The sequence below is a fragment of the Petromyzon marinus genome, chromosome 49, assembly GCF_048934315.1.
Source record: "Petromyzon marinus isolate PM22_M1 ecotype Great Lakes invasive population chromosome 49, UKy_Petmar_22M1.pri1.0, whole genome shotgun sequence".
Classification (NCBI taxonomy): domain Eukaryota; kingdom Metazoa; phylum Chordata; class Hyperoartia; order Petromyzontiformes; family Petromyzontidae; genus Petromyzon; species Petromyzon marinus.
Window position 1 is genome coordinate 1,806,502 of NC_133715.1, and position 18,322 is coordinate 1,824,823.

General features: G+C 50.7%; 1 protein-coding gene across 1 annotated transcript; it reads left to right on the forward strand.

Moving 5' to 3' along the window:
- Positions 1 to 1,940: 1,940 nt before the first annotated feature.
- Positions 1,941 to 17,257, forward strand: LOC116953011 (ras-related protein Rab-38-like). Its single transcript, XM_032972820.2, has 4 exons — positions 1,941 to 2,374; positions 13,308 to 13,438; positions 14,219 to 14,377; positions 16,922 to 17,257. Exons 1-4 carry the CDS (start codon positions 2,152 to 2,154, stop codon positions 17,081 to 17,083), a joined length of 675 nt encoding a protein of 224 aa, XP_032828711.1. The 5' UTR covers positions 1,941 to 2,151; the 3' UTR covers positions 17,084 to 17,257.
- The last annotated feature ends 1,065 nt before the right edge of the window (positions 17,258 to 18,322 follow it).

Sequence of the window (18,322 nt, forward strand, 5' to 3'; positions counted from 1 at the left end):
TCCCACCGCCCTCACGCGGCCACGCCGCTGGCTGGCGGCGTGGCGATGACGGCGATGGAAGCCACGCAGGAGATCTTCCACGTGGCCGGACGACGGAGAGAGATGTCGGCGAGCAGCGACGCAGCCTGGACCAAAGACTCCACACACGAGGCCCTAGCCCCGGGTCTGCTCCCCCTTATATCCCCCCAGGCGTGGCTAGGCCCCGCCTCCGGCCACGCCCTCTCGTGGGACCTTCGAGCAGGTTCCCGGAGTATCTCGGCTAGCCGCACCTGTCACCTTTACCCCAGACACACCTCCTTCTCTGATTGGTTGTTACTTTAACCGTGCCCGTACCCGTGATTCCCTCTCCCGATCAGCAGGCGTCGCCCTGTCATTACATGCACATGTTTGGGTATAAATGTGTCACCACGTGTTTGCTGTGCGTATCTATATACACCCTCCCACTTGTAATATTAAATAGAGCCGTTGCCTCAAGCTACCGCATGGCAGGATCGCCATTGTACTCATTACAAACTGCTTTCTACAAATGAAGCACAATACCTTGCTGATCTCGTCAAGGAGTATAAGCAATCATCACGCGATCTCCGGTCATCCTCGCAGCAGCGGCTTTTAGCTCAGCGACCAAACAAAGACGGTCACCGCATCATCGCGCGCTTTCAGATGCGCTTCTGCGGCTGTCTGGAACTCTCTTTCGTCTAGATTGAAAACTCATTTTTTTTAAACTGATTTTTGCGTTTAGTTTTGTTCTTCCCCCGCACCTCCGATTAGCACAGTTAGCTACGTACTGTGCGAAGGAGTTCAACATACATACAGACATACCCCGGGCGCGTCGCCGTTTCAAGCTCCTGTAATCCTCGTGGAGCATTCGCGCTCCCCATGGCCATGGCCGTCTCTGACCCCCAACCCCCCTGGAGGTGTCGCCGCGGCTCCGCAGGGCGCGTGGCCCGGAGCAGTGCTCGGCTCGCATGGCCCAGCCCAGGAGGCCCACACGCCACGCTTGGTGTTTGAACGCAAACATCCGATTAGCACGTGTGGTGTGAAAAAACTTCAACATACATGTAACGCGTTCCTCAACGCTGGCTGGGTCTTAGGGGCGGTGGCTAGGAGATGTTAACTACCTTGCATGGTATACAGGAGGTCGTGGGTTCGATCCCGACCCTGACGCCTGCGGTATAGTTGGAGTTTGCGTCTCTCTTTCCCGTGGTGGCATCGAATTTTTTCCGGGTCCTCCGGCTTTCTCCTCCACATTTAGAATCAACGTCTCGCGTTTCGAGTATTTTCTGCTATAAATGTCCACGTGATAACCCACTTGGTTGAGCTATCATTTGTGATAGCCAGATCGATTCTGAAATTGAGATATTTAGCTCAGTGGGCTTTACCTGGTAAAATACTACCCACGTGCGAAACGTCAGCTACTGCCCACAGTACGATGGTCCTTGTAGCACAGAAGGAACCTTGCCCGAAATGTCGCCTATACTATTGTTGTTTCCTTTCAAGGCCACGAGTTTTTTTAAGGAACGTGTTGAGTTTTAGTTTTCATTGTTTTTGTGTTTGCTTGTGCACCGTTTGTATGAACGTGGAGGGTAGCGGGCTTCTGTACGACGCGTTGAACGGTGCGCGTGTCTGCAGGCTGTCTTGAGCCACATGATGTTCACTTGCGGCCCCTGTGTCAGTCCACTGCTGTATGAAGGCCTCCTTGTGCTCTGGGGGTTGTTTGACCATTCTTCACCACGCCGGTCAATTCGGGTTGGTGGTGAAGCCGTGCGGAGAGAGGCGCGGGTCGCTGTTAGCAATCCGCGCACTCTACCGCGCGGTGGGTTACAGCGAACGGGCTGAGCTGAGCGAGGGGAGTTGGCAGTGGTGGTGGGTCGGTGTTAGCGGTGGTGGTGGCGGTGGTGGATCGTGGTGGCGATGTCAATAGTGGATGGTGGTGGTGGCATTGGCGGTGGTGGCAGAAGTGGTGGATGGATGGTGGTGGCGGTGACCCCGTGAACTTTTGGACGCACACTGCTGCTGTCACCGCCGTGTGAATTGCACAACACTGGCGGGCGGGCTGGCGGGCGAACGCGCTGGGTCAGTGGCACGAGCCAGCGAGGGAGTGGTGCAGGGTGCTGGCCGGCTTCGCGCACTGCTCGGCGAGACGCCCACGCGATGGCCCCGAGGATGGCGGTGGAACAGCAGAAGAAGAAGGAGTTCCTCTTCAAGGTCCTCGTCATCGGGGAGCTCGGCGTGGGCAAGACGAGCATCATCAAGCGCTATGTGCACCACGTCTTCTCGCACGGCTACCGCGCCACCATCGGCGTCGACTTTGCGCTCAAGGTGCTGGGCTGGGACGCCGACACCACGGTGCGCCTGCAGCTCTGGGACATCGCAGGTATGTTACGTATGTTGTATGTATGTTGTATGTACAGGCACCCCTCGACTGACGAACGCCCGACTTATGAACGCCCGACTTACGAACGCCCGACTTACGAACCAGCTTCGATGAAATATAACAAAAAATAGGATTGACTTAAAACTCACACTTGCAAACTGAACCGTGGAAATATTTTGTTGAGAGGAGCGATCCTCCGCAAGATGTAACGAGTCGGCCTCTGACTGAGTGTGTGTGTGTGTGACTGAGTGTGTGTGTGACTGAGTGTGTGTGTTTTGTCTGTAGTATGTGCCCAGCCACCGCATGCCGAAACATATTTTGTTCTGCCGGATTGAGGGGGCTAAGCGGGCGCGGCACGGGCTAGAGAAGAGATGGAGTGATGTGGTACAGGAGGACGTGGAGCTGAGTGGACTTGCCGATGACTGGTACCAGCGGTGTCAAGATCGGCCTCTGTGGAGGAGGCTCGTGAAGGATGCTACTGGGCAGTTGGAGGCAGTCGCCCTCCAACAACAAAGGAGGGCGGAGGAGCGACGCTCACAACAGCGAGCGGAGCGCCGGGTGGCTAAAGCACAGCAGGTTGGCACAGTAGGGGGCACAGGTGGTGCATCAGCCAGTCATCTCAGTCAGTCGACCCGTGGCACCTGGGTCTGCCCCGTGACCTCCTGCCAGCGGGCGTTCGACACTTCACGTGGCCTCAGGGTGCACATAGCCTGGCACAAGCGTCGTGGTGACGTCACCGCCACTTAGTGGCGAATGGCGGTTGTTGTTGTTGTTGTGACTGAGTGTGTGTGTGTCTGAGTGTGTGTGTGTGAAAGTGGGGCGCGGTAGCGTAGCGGTTACCGTGCTGCACCACAAAAAGCGGCGACTCGAGTTCGGTTCCCCCGCACGGCTAACACCAGTGACGATTATCTGAATCGCTCCTGGGCCTCCCATAGGTTGACTCAGCCTCAAATGAGTACCTGGTGCGGTGTGTAAACATCGCCACTGGGGAAACAGAGGCGGTCGGGTGTGGTTACTGGCCATCCACCTCCTTGAGTGCCATGCCGGCATTCATATGTGCTCGCTGACAGCACTTGCCCCAACGGCTGGTGCATCTGACAACCCATAGAACCTGGGTCTGTCCCGTGACCTCGTGTCAGCGAGCCTTCGACACTACACGTGGCTTCAAAGTGCACTTGGCCTGGCACAGGTGCTGTGTTGACGTCATCGTCACTTAGTGGTGAATGGCAGGTATTGGTATTGTATGGACCGTATATTGAATTTCTTTTGCATCGTACGTAGCCAGCCACGCTAATCGGAGGTGCGGGGGAAGGACAAGAAACTAAATACAAAACGCAATTCTAAAAAAAATAGTTTTCAACCTAGATTTTAAAGTGCGGAGGTCCCAGTGGCTTCCTAATGTCGGAAGGAAGAGCGTTCCAGACGGCCGCAGAAGCGCGTCTGGAAGTGCCACGCGATGGGGTGACCGCCGTCTTTGTTCGATGGCTCGCAGCCAAAAGCCGCTGCCGCGAGGATGTCCGGAGCTCGCCCGACCGTGTTGGAGTTCATTTGACCTCACGCGATTTTGGACAATTTTTGACCCCCCCCCCCCAATCGTCACACGGCGTCACAAAAAGTCAGACCCCCCCTCAAATATGACGTCACAAAGCTCTGCCCCCCCCCCCAAAAAAAACCATGCTTCAAATCGCTTTAAACTATTGTCATTGTAGAGCGTATTTAATGTGGCGCTTCACTCTGATGTTGTAGGAGAAAACATTTATTAAAACGTTTATTTATTTAAAGTTGCGCATTTTGATGTGACGTCACATTTCTCAACACCCGCCCCCTCTCGTCACACATCGTCACAAATGTCTGACCCCCCCCCTACCACCCCAAGTTCGTGACGTCATTTATGGACGGCCCCTAATGAGCGTGACCTCATAATGTGTTCGTTTGGCAACGGGAAGTAAATGCAGCTCTGCGAGCACTTTGATTTGTGCCCGTTCGGCGTGCACCGCCTGTTGTGTCAGGAGGAGTTCTGAGCGACTGTCAGATTAAAATTAGTCTTTTTTTAGAGATACAGCGTGGCATTTGGTGCTAATCTATATTTAACTTAATTTTCCTTTACAAAAAAATATTTTTATTGCCATTATGATTTGCTCGCTATTTTTTTTATTTTATCTTTTATTTGTTTATTGATTTAGTTTACCCGTGACTTGTTTGAGTTTGTCAATGAAGTGGCGGTATTGTTTTTTGTTGATGAAACACCGATTTAAGAACTTCTTGACTCACAGGGTACTTCAAAATAAACTGAACTGAATTAAAATTCAAAATATGTTTTACCCTTTCTGGCAATAAAACAGGTTCAAATAACAAATAGAAACCTTTTGCAAGTGATAATGTCTGCATTAACCACGCGTACTTGTGGTGAGCATGCAAACAAACATGCTCTGATAATTAGGAATGTATTGTCCATAATAGAGGTTTTTTTTGGGTTAGATCACGTAAATATATAAATGTGTCGTTAAAACCCGCCACCACCCGACACAGCCAACTAGTAAGGGTTGTCACGTAAACAGAACGTGGCCAATTTGTCACTAGTACAGCACACCGGTGTGTTGGAGAGCCAAGCCACAACATTTACAAACTGAGTACGACGTTTCGCCAGTAATTACAACTAGCTTCATCAGGCGACAGCCAGATTTGTGGAGAAGTCTTACTGTTTCGTTCCTTATATAGAGGCGTAGATGTGTTTACCACCCTTCTGCGCTCTTGTGCAATTTGTTATAATAGCCCTACCAACGGTAATCACTCTTGAAGTATGCTGCCCTTTGTAGGCATGCATTTAAATCATGTATTACTTGATTATTCGCTTCCACGCAGCACTAAGACGGTAGCTATCCGAATGGTTAAAGTGATTTTGATTTCTTTCAATTTCGATACATTTTCTAATTAGTCTTGGCCAGTAGTAGCTAGTTTTGCACAAAACTTCACCATTATCAAAATCAATTGAGTGTCCTTGTTGGCACGCGTGTTCTGCTACTGCTGACAGTTGCATTTGGGAGATTTTAATATTTGGGGCCATCTACAAATGACGTCACGCGATTTTGGACTATTTTTGATCGCCCCCCCCCCCTTCGTCACACGGCGTCACACAAAGTCAGACATCCCCTCAAATATGACGTCACAAAGCTCTGCCCCCCTCCCAAAAAACTATAAAACATGCTTCAAATCGCTTTAAACTATTGTCATTGTAGTGCGTATTTAATGTGGCGCTGCACTGTGATGTTGTATGAGAAAACATTTATTTAAACGTCTATTTAATTAAGTAGAACGTGTTTATATTTATTTAAACTTGCGCATTTTGATGTTACGTCACATTTCTCAACCCCCCCCCCCTCCTCGTCACACATCGTCACAAATGTCTGACCCCTTCCCCACCCCAGGTGCGTGACGTTATGTATGGACGGCCCCTTTCTCTGATGTTCTTTAGTCTCGTGCTGATCATTCGTCCTGTTTGCCCAACATAACATTGGCCACACGTGCAGTTAATCCTGTACACACCTTCTGTTGATAGGTTCAGTAATACTTCTTTTGTATCAGATATTAAATTCTGTATTTTATGCACCGTGCCAAATCTGAAACTGATTGGCCTACACCAGAGACAGCATCCTTTTTAAGGCCTAGTCTCACTACTTCCAGTGTCAGACCAGAGAACGCCAAAAGGCAAACAGTACAAAGACAAGGACCTATCAGAGCATTTGTAGCTCAGGGTGAGCAGCAGCTATATGGGACCTTTTTTTTCCAGTATCAAAGTATGAAAAATAAGAATAGGTTTTTACCTTTTCTGACAATGCAACATGAGGTGTTAAGATGTTCAAACACCAAATATAAACCTTTTGTCAGTGTAGTGTGTGTCTCACGAGGCACACACATAATTCGGGAGGGACGATTTATACACAACCGAACAGGGCTACGGGTTAACAATACTCGGGTTTACTCTAGACTCCCAAAGGGGTCTCTATGTAAACTGAGTCCCCGACGACCGACGCTCCAAGACCCCCGAAGAAACGCCGCACGGTGAGCTCTTTCCGCCACGCAACCACGATCGCTCCGCCCTCGTCCCTCTTATCCTCCCGAGCGTCGCCTCGCTCCGCCTCCGGCCACGCCCCTTCCTCGGTCTCTCGAGACGGAACCGGAGCCAGCGTCACATGTCCTCCGGGCCCACGTTTCCAGGTCCCCTTCACTCCCCTGAGTTGGCACGTCCCCTCTCTCTATGCGACGGGACCCTGCGCTGTAGGGCCTGCTTCTCCGCCACATCTCTGTCAGCTCCCTCGAGAGGTACGTGCACCCTCCTTTACCAATTGTAGTTGTAGTCGGAATATACGCCATAGATACGCTATTTACGTCTCTACATCACCCCCCTCTTTATGAAACTCAGCCGTCTCGGATGACCGACATATAACCAACGCAACGTGTGGGCCTCCAATTTAGAACGTAACGAGAGAACAACAGCAACAATAAATAATCCTGAACGAGAGAGAAGAGAAAAAAAAACTTAGTTGCAACTATTTACAATGGACGAGCCACCCCCCGGCCAGGCCACAACTATACCTCGCACATGCAACACCGCACTCAAGCACAAGATGAGCCCGGGTCAGTCATTGATCCATCTGGCTCGAGTGGCGGCCGCGGACCACGGGTGTCGGTGCACTTTGACACCGGAGGATGGTAATTTAAATCGAGTGGTCTTTGCCCGAGTCCTTGAAGCCGGGCCATCAGGCGAGAAGGGCGCAGGTCCCCTGGAGGCTTCGGGGGCAGCCGGAAGATGGCTCGACGAGCACGGCACCTCCAGAGCCAAAGAACCCCCGGGCCGGTAGGACCGGTGACGTTGGTCCCGTTAGGCGCTTGGACCCTGCGGGCAGAATGATAGAACTGTCCTGAGGAAGGACGTCAGCCGACACGTGCCCCCACTCATCGGGCTGACCAGACACCTGGCTCTCGGGAAGTGGAGATGAAAGACTAACGGCAGGAGGAAAAAAAGTTTTAACCGCGACGGGTACACAAACCAGCGGCGGCGACCACACTGAATCCACATGCACTGTGGACTCCTCACCTCCACCACTACTTCGACCGGCCCCTGCCATGGTTTATGTAATTTCAGGGACAAGGGGGCAGTGGAGCCACGCCTTGTCCCCTGGCGTTCATACAGTAGTGGACTGGCGAGGTTTGACGAGCCGTTCGTTGGCCGCCTGCCAAAAGGCAGAGTTCCCCCGAGACGCCTCCCTAGCTTCTGCCAATCGCTGTAGGGTAAGCCACATGGGGTTCGATATCCTCGTACAATTCTCCAGTGGTTTGAGCTGCACATCAATTGGTGGGTCATGCTCCCTTTCATACATTAAAAAGAATGGGGAAAACCCGGTATAAGCGTGCGGGGTGGAACTGTATGCTTCGAGCACGCCTGTAATATGTCAGACTTGGCTTCATCGACACGTTGGCACAACATCGAAGTCAGGGTTCTGTGTAACCTCTCCACCATACCGTCTGTCTGGGGGTGATAAGGCAACGTGCGCACCTTTTTGGTACCCAATTGCTCGCAAACCTCCTTCAACAGCTTGGACGTATATTTTTTTGCCTTGGTCTGTCAAGAGACGTTCAGGAGCGCCTTTATCTAATATGTAGCCATGAAGGAACGCGTCTGTGATGGTCTCAGCTGACTGGTTTGGTAACGGCCAGGCCATTGGCCAACGCGACAAATACTCCACCCCCACCAATAAGTATTTATTCTCCCGGGGAGTGGTGGGGAATGGACCAAGAACATCAAGCGCGAAAAGTTCGTTCACCCGAGAAACGCAAATGGATTTTAGCGGTGGGTGATCTGCTCTCAGCAGAGGTTTGCGGCGAGCGCATTCCGTGCAACCTTGCAGCACATTATAAACGTCGTCGGCCATGCCCGGTCAGAAAAAAATCATTTTTTGAATAGCCAAAGTTTTTTTTACACAAAGGTGCATTAGCCACTCGTGCTCCGCCCATATAACCTTCCCCCGCAGAACAGATGGCTCCACCATGGCGTATCGATGGGATTTCTCATTCCATTTTATCAGCAAGCCACCATCTAGGATGACCAATGCAACTCCTCGTCTCTTACCCTGACCCCCTGCCTTACCGATACGGCACCGCAGCTTGAGCGGGGAGGCAACCTCCACCTGGAGTCGCCCCATTCATCATGCGTGAGGCCGAGCGTCTTATCACGCATGTGACCTGTGTCCAGAGGAAAAGCATCCGCGGACGCCGCCATAGCCTGAGGCAACTCCCCAGCATGGGGTTTGCAGCGTCCCGCCCCCGAGAGGCATGCACACGAGTCTCGAGGTGGCAGTCTCGAACGCCTTTCCTGTACGAGACTTTAAAGGTATAGTCCTAAAGGACCTCTAGCCACCGCGAGAGCTGCCCGGACGGTTGTTCCACGCGCAGCACGTACTGAAGGGCCGCGTGATCCGACCGCAGCTCAAACGCCCTCCCATAGAGTTATGGACAATACAATTGGATGAAATAGACGATGGTCAACAATTCTCGTCACGTCACACAGTACCGCTGTTCCGCAGGGGACAACACCCGACTCCCATAAGCACGGCGCCAATTCCAGTGTCGCTGGCGTCCATGTCGAGGAGAAAGGGTCAGGAGAAGTCAGGATAGCGAAGAGGAGGTGCCTTGACCAAACCCTCCCACAGTGCGACAAAAGCTGCCTCCTCTGCCATACCCCAATGAAATTTCCGGCCCTTGGCAGTAAGGATATGCAGGGGTTTTGCAATAGTCGCAAAGCTGGGCACAAATCGACGGTAATAGGAGGCAAACCCGACGAAACTTTGCACTTTACCCGTCTTGGGGGTCGGCCATGTACACACACATGCCGTTTTGTCGGGGTCCGTCACTTTGTCGGGGTCCGTCGCTATTCCGGATTCACTCACAATTTGTCCGAGATATTGGACCGACTACTATAGAAAATGTCATTTTTGCGGCTTGAATTTAAAATTTGCTGCCCGCATTTTGAGAAAGACGGCTCGCAACCGTTGTAGGTGTTCCTTGAATGTACATGCAAAGACAATTATGTCATCGAGATAGATGAGGCACGAGTTCCACTGGAGCCCTGCTAAAACCAATTCCATGAGCCGTTGGAATGTGGCTGAGCTGGAATGGAGTCCCATGGGAGACCGATTAAACTCAAACAAGCCCTGGGGAGTACGAAATGCCGTTTTGGGCTTAGAGGTAACTGCTAAAAGCCAGAAAGCAAGTCAAGGGTTGAAAAGAACTGCGCCCCTAACAGGGCATCCAGGGAATCATCCATCCGTGGAAGTGGGTACGCGTCAGCAACAGATACTTTGTTTAACTTTCGGAAATACACACAACACCCCAAGGAGCCATCCTGCTTTTTTACAAGGACAATTGGCGCCCCCCACGAGCTGGTGGAAGGGGCGATAATATCCACGGCTAGCATCTCCCTGACTGCATGGCGGACATGCTCCTTCCAAGTCGGGCTCAGCCTGTACGGGTTCTGCCGAATGAGGGCCGCATCGCCCGTGTCGAAATGATGGTGTACCGATGACGTGCGGCCAATGTCGTATTTGGATTTGCTGAAAACGTCAGAAAATTCCTGAATAAGTGCACGCAATGCGGACCTCTGCACCTCGGACAAGTCACGGCTCTCGGCGCAGAGTGCGTTCAACCACGCGTCATCGCAACTTTCCCCTCGCTCTGCAGCCGCGACCATCTTGATGGGGTCCGTCCCTACCACATCGCCGTCTGCTGGCGATGCGTGAGCTAGGACCGTGCTTGCCTGTATGACCGTGGGCCCAAGACCAGCGTTTAAAATTTGAATAAAAGGCTGCTGATCATTCCTGATAATAGTTTGGGCCCCTACCAACATAAGGCCATGGCTGACTTTGTTGGATGGTATTAGAAGAACACCTCCCTCAGTGGCATTCCGATCGAGCTGTTTCCTGAGGCGCAAAGGCACCAGTATTTGTGCTCCAGGGGGAATTTTAACCGTTTCCCACGCGAGAGCCTGGATCACGGCATTCGCTTTACACAGCCGAGTCGGGGAGGGTATAAAGGCCATTCTACGGCCCGACGGCAACTCCAGGCACCCCTGGTCAACTAGGAATTTAATGGCCATTTTCCCCAGAAAATTCGTTCCCAATAGGCAGGGCACGGCTAACGATTTGGAAACTAATACCGGGCCAGTTATTTGAATATTGCCAATGGCCACGGTATTTGCCCCATAATGCCCAATGAGCTGCCGTTGGCCGCAAAGCATGGGACATCGACCGGACGGAAATTTGTCTTCCTCCTCCGAAGGAGCCCTGGTAGGTTGTCTTCTTCTCGTGTACATTTTAAGCCTACGCTATCATCTAGCTATTAAGTATTTTCACTTCTGGCACCAGATGTAGTGTATGTCTCACGATGCACACAACGAATTCGTGAGGCACCAAGATTTATTCACAACCGAACAGGGCTACGGGTTAACAATACTCGTTATTACTCTAGACCCCCAAATGGGTTTCTATGTAAACTGAGTCCCCGACGACCGACGCTCCAAGACCGCCGAAGCAACGCCGCACGGTGAGCTCTTTCTGCCACGCAACCACGATCGCTCCGCCCTCGTCCCTCTTATCCTCCCGAGCGTCGCCTCGCTCCGCCTCCGGCCACGCCCCTTCCTTGGTCTCTCGAGACGGAACCGGAGCCAGCGTCACATGTCCTCCAGGCCCACGTTTCCGGGTCCCCTTCACTCTCCTGAGTTGGCACATCCCCTCTCTCTCTGCGACGGGACCCTGCGCTGTAGGGCCTGCTTCTCCGCCATGTCTCCGTCGGCTCCCTCGAGAGGTACGTGCACCCTCCTTGTAGTCACCATATACACCGTTGAGACACTATTTACGTCTCTACACAAGAAATAAAGTCTGAATCAACCACACACAGTACTTGTGGTGAACATGCAGACAAAAAATGTACCGACTATACGCATTGTCCTTTAAACGGAACTGACTGCAAAAAGTGCCGGTCTCGACGCGTCTGTGGCTCGGCGCAGGCTGGGCACTGGGTCTCGCAGCTGGAATAAAACACATGTTTAGAGCGTTTGGTCGCGGTTATAAATTTCCACACGATGATGATGAATGACGATCAGCCACTTCATCGAGCTCTCATTTGTGAAAGCTTCTGAAAAAAGAGCTAAATAGCTCAGTGGGCCTTACCTGGTAAAATAAAAATAATTGTTTAGAATGAGTCAAATCAATGAAGTGGCAAATTAACTACGACAGGAGGTTTTTTATTGTGTACAGTCATTTATTACCTGGTTGAGACCACTGACTCACTGCACATGAGAACCCGGGTGGCTGAGAACTGGAATCGAACCCAGGTTCTCGGCGTTGCTTCTGAGCCATCCAGCGGTATCAGCTCACTGTTAATCATCAGCATTCTTCAAACGGGGAGAACATGCAAACTCCAAATATACAGTCGGCCTCAGGCTCAGGATGAAACCCACGACCTTCTGCATTCCAGGCGAAGTAGTTAACATCTCGCCACTGTGGCTCTAGCAACAGGACTGACGGATTACAGCATTTTTATCATTCAGGTTTAATTAACAGTGTCCGCGGTCCAGTTATAACTGTCACACAATAATCCCTGCCTGTGATTATTATTAATCAGTGTGTCGTCAGAGGGACAGTGTAGTGGTTAGTGCGGTGCGCTACGGACCCGGCGACCCGAGTCCGTTTCCCTCTCAAGGCCACCAATGCCAGTAGCGATGAGCTGAACCGGTCCTGGGCCTCCGCTAGGTCGAATCAGCCTCAATGATCTCGTACCTCCATACATTCGGGAGTTGCTGCTGCTAACCCCTCAGCGTTCCAACAACGAGACCTCTGAGGTCGGCAGACTTGGATCTCCTCTGGATCTCCAGTCCTTGGGCAGCAATCTCTGGACATTTGCTTCCATGGTACCCGGACTGTTGAAGTCTCTGCCAGGGAGTCCGGTTCGATTGGGATCTTCAAGTCCCTCCTAAAACATTTATCTTTTGGCATTTACTATTTTAACTCAGCCACTTCCAATCCATTCCCCCCACCATTTTCATTGACGCAAAGCGCCATTGGGATGTTATCTATGTATGTATGTAGAACTTATTTGGCACCGTGTGTAGCCAATCGGAGTTTCAGGGGAAGAACAAACTAAGCACAAATATCAGTTCTAAAGAAATTCGTTTTCAATCGAGGTTTAAAATTGCATAACTCCAGTGGCTTCCTAACGCCAGAAGGAAGAGCGTTCCAGACGGCCGCATAAGCGCATCTGAAAGTGTGAGATGCGGTGACCCATCTTTCTAGATTTGAAGTTTTCGTGACTGCAGGGATCCATACTCTTTGGTTCTTTCGATAAAGTCACGTAGGTATAAAATAAAATAAATTAAATCACGACGTTTCGGGCGCAACACAAGCATCCGTCATCAGGTGGGACAGGAGGTTGAATTTAGCCATCAAGTTAACTTTACATTTGGTTGACATTGAATTAGCAGAGGAGACTGTCATGTTATCTACATGGTCCCAATCAGAAGTGGACATTTTATCTGTTAATATTAGGTGTGATTGTACGAGAGTCTTGTCTAAATTATCAAGTTCAAATCGGCTTTAAACAAGATCCGTTTAGCATTAGGAGAAGTGACAGCAGCAGATGTGAGTGTAAATGCGATGACCCGTCTTTGTTCAATGGGCAGCCAAAAGCCGCTGCTGCGAGGATGACCAGATTTCACTCACGATGCTTCATGCTCCCTTGATAAGATCAACATGGTGATGATGAAAAGACGCCGCTATGCACAAGCTGTAACAATTGCGATCGTCATACGTATTTGTGTGGAGGGACCGTTGTGGGAGGGACGCGCGGTGGTCACGCTAGCCTGTCCGTGGGCGCACGCTCGCAGGGCAGGAGCGCTTCGGGAACATGACGCGTGTCTACTACAAGGAGGCGGTGGGCGCCATGGTGGTGTTCGACGTGACCCGGGCAACTACCTTCGAGGCCGTGTCCAAGTGGAAGCACGACCTCGACTCCAAGGTCCCCGCTCGGCCCCTGCCGCCACTCGTCACACGCACGCACACACACAAAGCGCTCGCCGCCACAAGTAAGCCACACAACACCTCGCTGATCTCATCAAAGGAGAGCGTAAACCATCGTCGCGCGAGACTGGCCATCCTCGCAGCAGCAGCGGCGGCGGCAGCTTTTGGCTGGCCGTCGAACAAAGAGGGTCGCCGCATCATCACGAGCTTTCAGATGCGCTTCTGCGGCCGTCTGGAACGCTCTTCCTTCCGATATTAGGAAGCCACTGGAGCTTTGTACTTTTAAATCTAGATTGAAAACTAATTTCTTTAGAACTGCTTTTTGTGTTTAATTTGTTGTCCTTCTCCCGCACCTCCGATTAGCACGGTTGGCTATGCAGTGACCGTCTTTGTTCGATAGCTAGCCAAAGGTTGCTACGAAGGTGACCGGAGTTCGTGTGATGGTTTAAGCTCCTTGACGAGATCAGCAAGTATTGTGGTTCATTTGTGGCAAACACTTTGTGTGTAATGAGTGCGATGTTAAAATTAATTCGTTTGGCATTCGGAAACCAATGCAGCTCAGCGAGCACTGGACGGACACGTTCAGATCTTGCAGTACCCGCCACGACACGTGCCACAGGGTTTTGTACATGTAATGTTTTTTTTTGCCAGACGTCCCGTAGAGCAGTGAGTTGCAATCATGACGGCCGCAGAAGCACATTTGAAAGCGCGCGATACGGTGACCATGCGCGGTGGTTCCTGAGCAACGCGTCGCATGGTGCGCATCCTGTGCGTGCAGGTGACCCTGCCGAGCGGCAAGCCCATCCCCACCGTGCTGCTGGCCAACAAGTGCGATGGAGACGGAGGGGACGCCAGGGGCGAGTGGAGCGACACCGCTCAGCTCGACCGCTACTGCCGCGACGAAGGCTTCGTAGGGTGGTTTGAGACGTCCGCCAAGGTGCGTCGCGGGCCGTCTTTCGCGCACGGCATCACCGCCGCCCGCCGCCCTTTCCGCAGAGCGAGCCCAGACGTGGTTCTCGACCAGCGCTTGACCTCTTACCTACGGCGGTGCAACGTGCAGCCGTCTCCGTACAGACGATGTTGATGATGTAGGGCAACGTTTTTCAAATTTGTTTCGCCCACGGACCGCTTTGCTGATGCGAACATTTCCATGGGCTACCCAGCGCCCCCACTACCCCTGGTGACAAAACGTATTTACTTTTCTCTAAATATCAGGGTTTTTTTTATATATACGGGGTGGGGGGGGGCATTTAGATCTTAGGGTGGGGGTAGTTTAATTGCGGTAATTTACCTCACTTACTTTTTTATTAAATACAAGTAAAATATAAATTAATGTTCGAAACAAAAGGTATAATAAACATTGTCGCTATTGTCCGGATCAAGCTGCGTTTGCATCACAGCCCCCGCAGACCGGCTGGGGGAACGTTGCAGACCACTCACTGGTGGTGGTGCAGGGACCGCGCTCTGAGAACCACTGCTCTAGATCAACAGCTTGGGGCGCCGCGGTGGGGAGATGTTAACTACTTTGCCCGGTATACAGGAGATCGTGGGTTTGATCACATCCCTGACGCCTGCTGTATATTTGGAGTTTGCGGTGTGTCTCTCTCGCCGTGGTCACGTAGATTTTTCTCCGGGTCCTCTTGTTTTTCCCTCGAAATTTAAAATTGTCACACGTTTAGAGTATTTGGCTGCTATAAATTTCCACATTATTATAAGCCTCTTCAATGAGCTATAATTTGTGATATCTAGGTCACTTATGAAAAAGAGAAATATAGCTCAGTGGGCCTTATCCGGTAAAATTACTTTAGTTTTAACCTTATGGGACCTCATTTGCCAGTACCAAAATATGATAATAGGTTTTTCCCCTTTTTTCTGGCAACAAAACAGGTGTTAAGATGTTAAAACACCAAACTGAAACCTTTTACCAAGGAATCATGTCTGCATTAACCACAATGCTTGTGGTCAGAATGCAAAAAAAAAACATTCTGAACAGGTCCCTGCAGGGTGGGCTGGTAGGAACATTGGGATTTTTCACTTCGTTAAAGTATTGAAAGGGGACGGACGGACGGACACATTAATCTATTGCAGGCTGGTACACTCAGTTTACAACTTCGTTCCTACCAGTATAATATATGCATTGTCCTTGAAACTGATTGGTCCACACCAGAGACAGCTTTCTTTTGAGCCTCGTCTCAAACGGTGTTAGATCAGAGGATGCCAAAAGGCGTACAGCTCAAAGACAATGCCACTATCAGAGTAATGAGAGCTCGGGGTGAGCATATACATCATGGGAGCTCCTTTGCCAGCACCAAAATATGATCATAGATTTTTTCCCCTTTTTTTCTGGCAACAAAACAGGTGTTAAGATGTTAACGGTTTCAGTTTGGTGTTTTTACATTTTTACACCTGTTTTGTTGCCAGAAAAAGGGGAAAACCTATTATCTTAGTTTTAAGAGTTTAGTTTAATAGCTGTCATTGTATCTTGAGGCGGTTGATCCAGATGATTGCATCAGGATTATTGATATTAATCCTTTCCTATTCCGAGACATATGCAAATTGCAGGGTGGGTGTCCCATTCGCCGCTGAATCTAGGGACGCGCGAGTGGCTCGGCATTAATTTTATTCAGAGAGGCGTAGTCATGCCGTTGTCTTTAAAGATGTTGTACTCACCGAAGGGGACTGTAGCGACACAACCGCCAAACTGTGCCACATGGCCCTTCCCGCATGGCCACATACATCATGGGAACGGAAGCGGAGTAAAAACCGATGACGTACACGCATGGGTGCAATTCCCTATTTCAAGAGGGGGGGGGGGGCTACGCAAGATCCGACTGTGGGCCTCCTCCATTCTCCCGACTCACTTTCACTGAAATAGCTACTACGGATGTTTTTAACCCTGTATACAATAATATGCAGGCTGTAACTATATATATATATATAACATTTTAGTTGCAGCGTGTATTGGGTTTAGAGGAAGACAGTCTCTCAGTGAGAGTATTGATAAAAAATATATATTTATGGTTACAATACTCACAATTAAGTTATCGTGCGTCTTGTTTTCATGCCCAAGTCAGTGAGCCAACGAGCCTGGTGGTGCTCAGTAACAAACACCGGCAGTTGCGCTACGAGATTTTACGCTTTGTGTATTTTTCGTAAATATTATGTTTTCGTTTGTAACAATGGCTTTTGGCATTTATGGTTAATTGTTGTAACATTACTTGATTATGTTGATTCAGGGCCCCCTTGCGGCTGACTGGGCTCCAATGCGTCACATAACGCTGCCATGCATCCCCGCCCATAGTAGCGCCCCTGCAGACACGTACGTCATCGGAATGGCAACGGGTTAACCTGCCCCTAAAATCCGAGGAAACTGTCCACGGGCGTGCTTGTGCGTACGGACGGACGCATGGGAGACCCTGTCCATGAGCGCACGAGCCACGCGTAACGGCATGCCACCGTCCCCCCCTCCCCCCCACCGCAGGAGAACATCAACGTGGAGGCGGCCGCGCAGCTGCTGGTCCAGCGCATCCTGGCAAACGACGTGTCCTCAGCGCAGGGCTGCCGGCGCTGCGAGGACACGGACAGCGTTAAGCTGACCACGAGGAACGGGGGCGCCCGCCGCAGGAAGTGCTGCCAAAAATGACGCCGCCGTCGGAGTTCTGCCCCTGCCGCGATCACCGTGCCACTGCCGGTGCTCTCTTGCCGGATCGGCGTCCAGAGACGAATGAATTCCCTGTTGGGAGCTCTCACAGCCTGGCGCTGTAACATCACCCACCACCATCTGTCAGAGACCCCCCATTCCCCCCCCCCCCCCCCCCGGAGAAGATGAGATCACAGAACTGTACTTTTGTTGTTATTCTTGTTTGGTTGTTGTTATCATGCTGCGATGCGTTGAATCCACTTGGGTCTCTGGCAGGGTAGTTGCGACCCTTTTGTATTGGGGAACGTCCCGCAGAAGAGGATATCAAGGAGCTACCTCTGAGAGCACTTTTAAAGTGACCTCTGGTCGACGCAGTAGGGGGCAGCATTTTCCTACCGAGGGCAATGTTCGTTGCACGACAGTCAAAGTTATATGTCAATTCTCAAGAGCTGCAATTTCGCCAAATCAATCACAGAACCCAAATCTAACGCGATTGAGTCCATCAACCACAGGACTTAAGAACCCTCATTAAGTCACAGGCAATTGCTGAAAAGGTGGATTCGAACCCAGGATCTTATTGGTGCCAGCTCAGTGCTCTGACCTGAGCCACCCCAGGCCCCCTCTACAGATGTTTTATGAAATCACTTTCTTTGCCGGTTATCCACGCTAGGTGGCACATACTGCTTCGTCCTCACAGCTAGAAGAAGCAAAGCAGCAAAACCAATTTAACGTTACAAAACGCCTCCTTATCTGTCCCTTCACATAAACATTTTTTGTTAAAAGTATTATTTGTACACATTCAATCAGCCTTCCGGGAGTGCATAACTTTGCCAGCGTTGCTTCAAGCAACCCTGACTGCCAATGAGACACTGAGTGTCAAAACGAGTCCACAGTTTGATTGTGTTTAAACCAGGGGGTGTGAAACTCATTCAGCGGTGCCGGTTTGGATTCAAATGCAACCTCATAATAATATGGTATTAATTTACCGATTCAAAAATCCGAAAGCACGGGAAAAGAGTTGATTTATTTTTATGCGCCAAATCCCCCGTTTGAATGTCCAGTTTAAATTCAGGTTAGATTTAGGTAGAAGCTTAAAAAAAATATAGAGAGAGAAATAAGTTGTGAAATTTAAACACGTGGCGGGCCAGAGTCAGGGGCATGGGGGGCTTGGGGGGCCATGTGTTTGACAGTCCTGTGTTAAACTAATGCTGCCGAAATTGTACCCTCCTAGTGGCCAGTTGG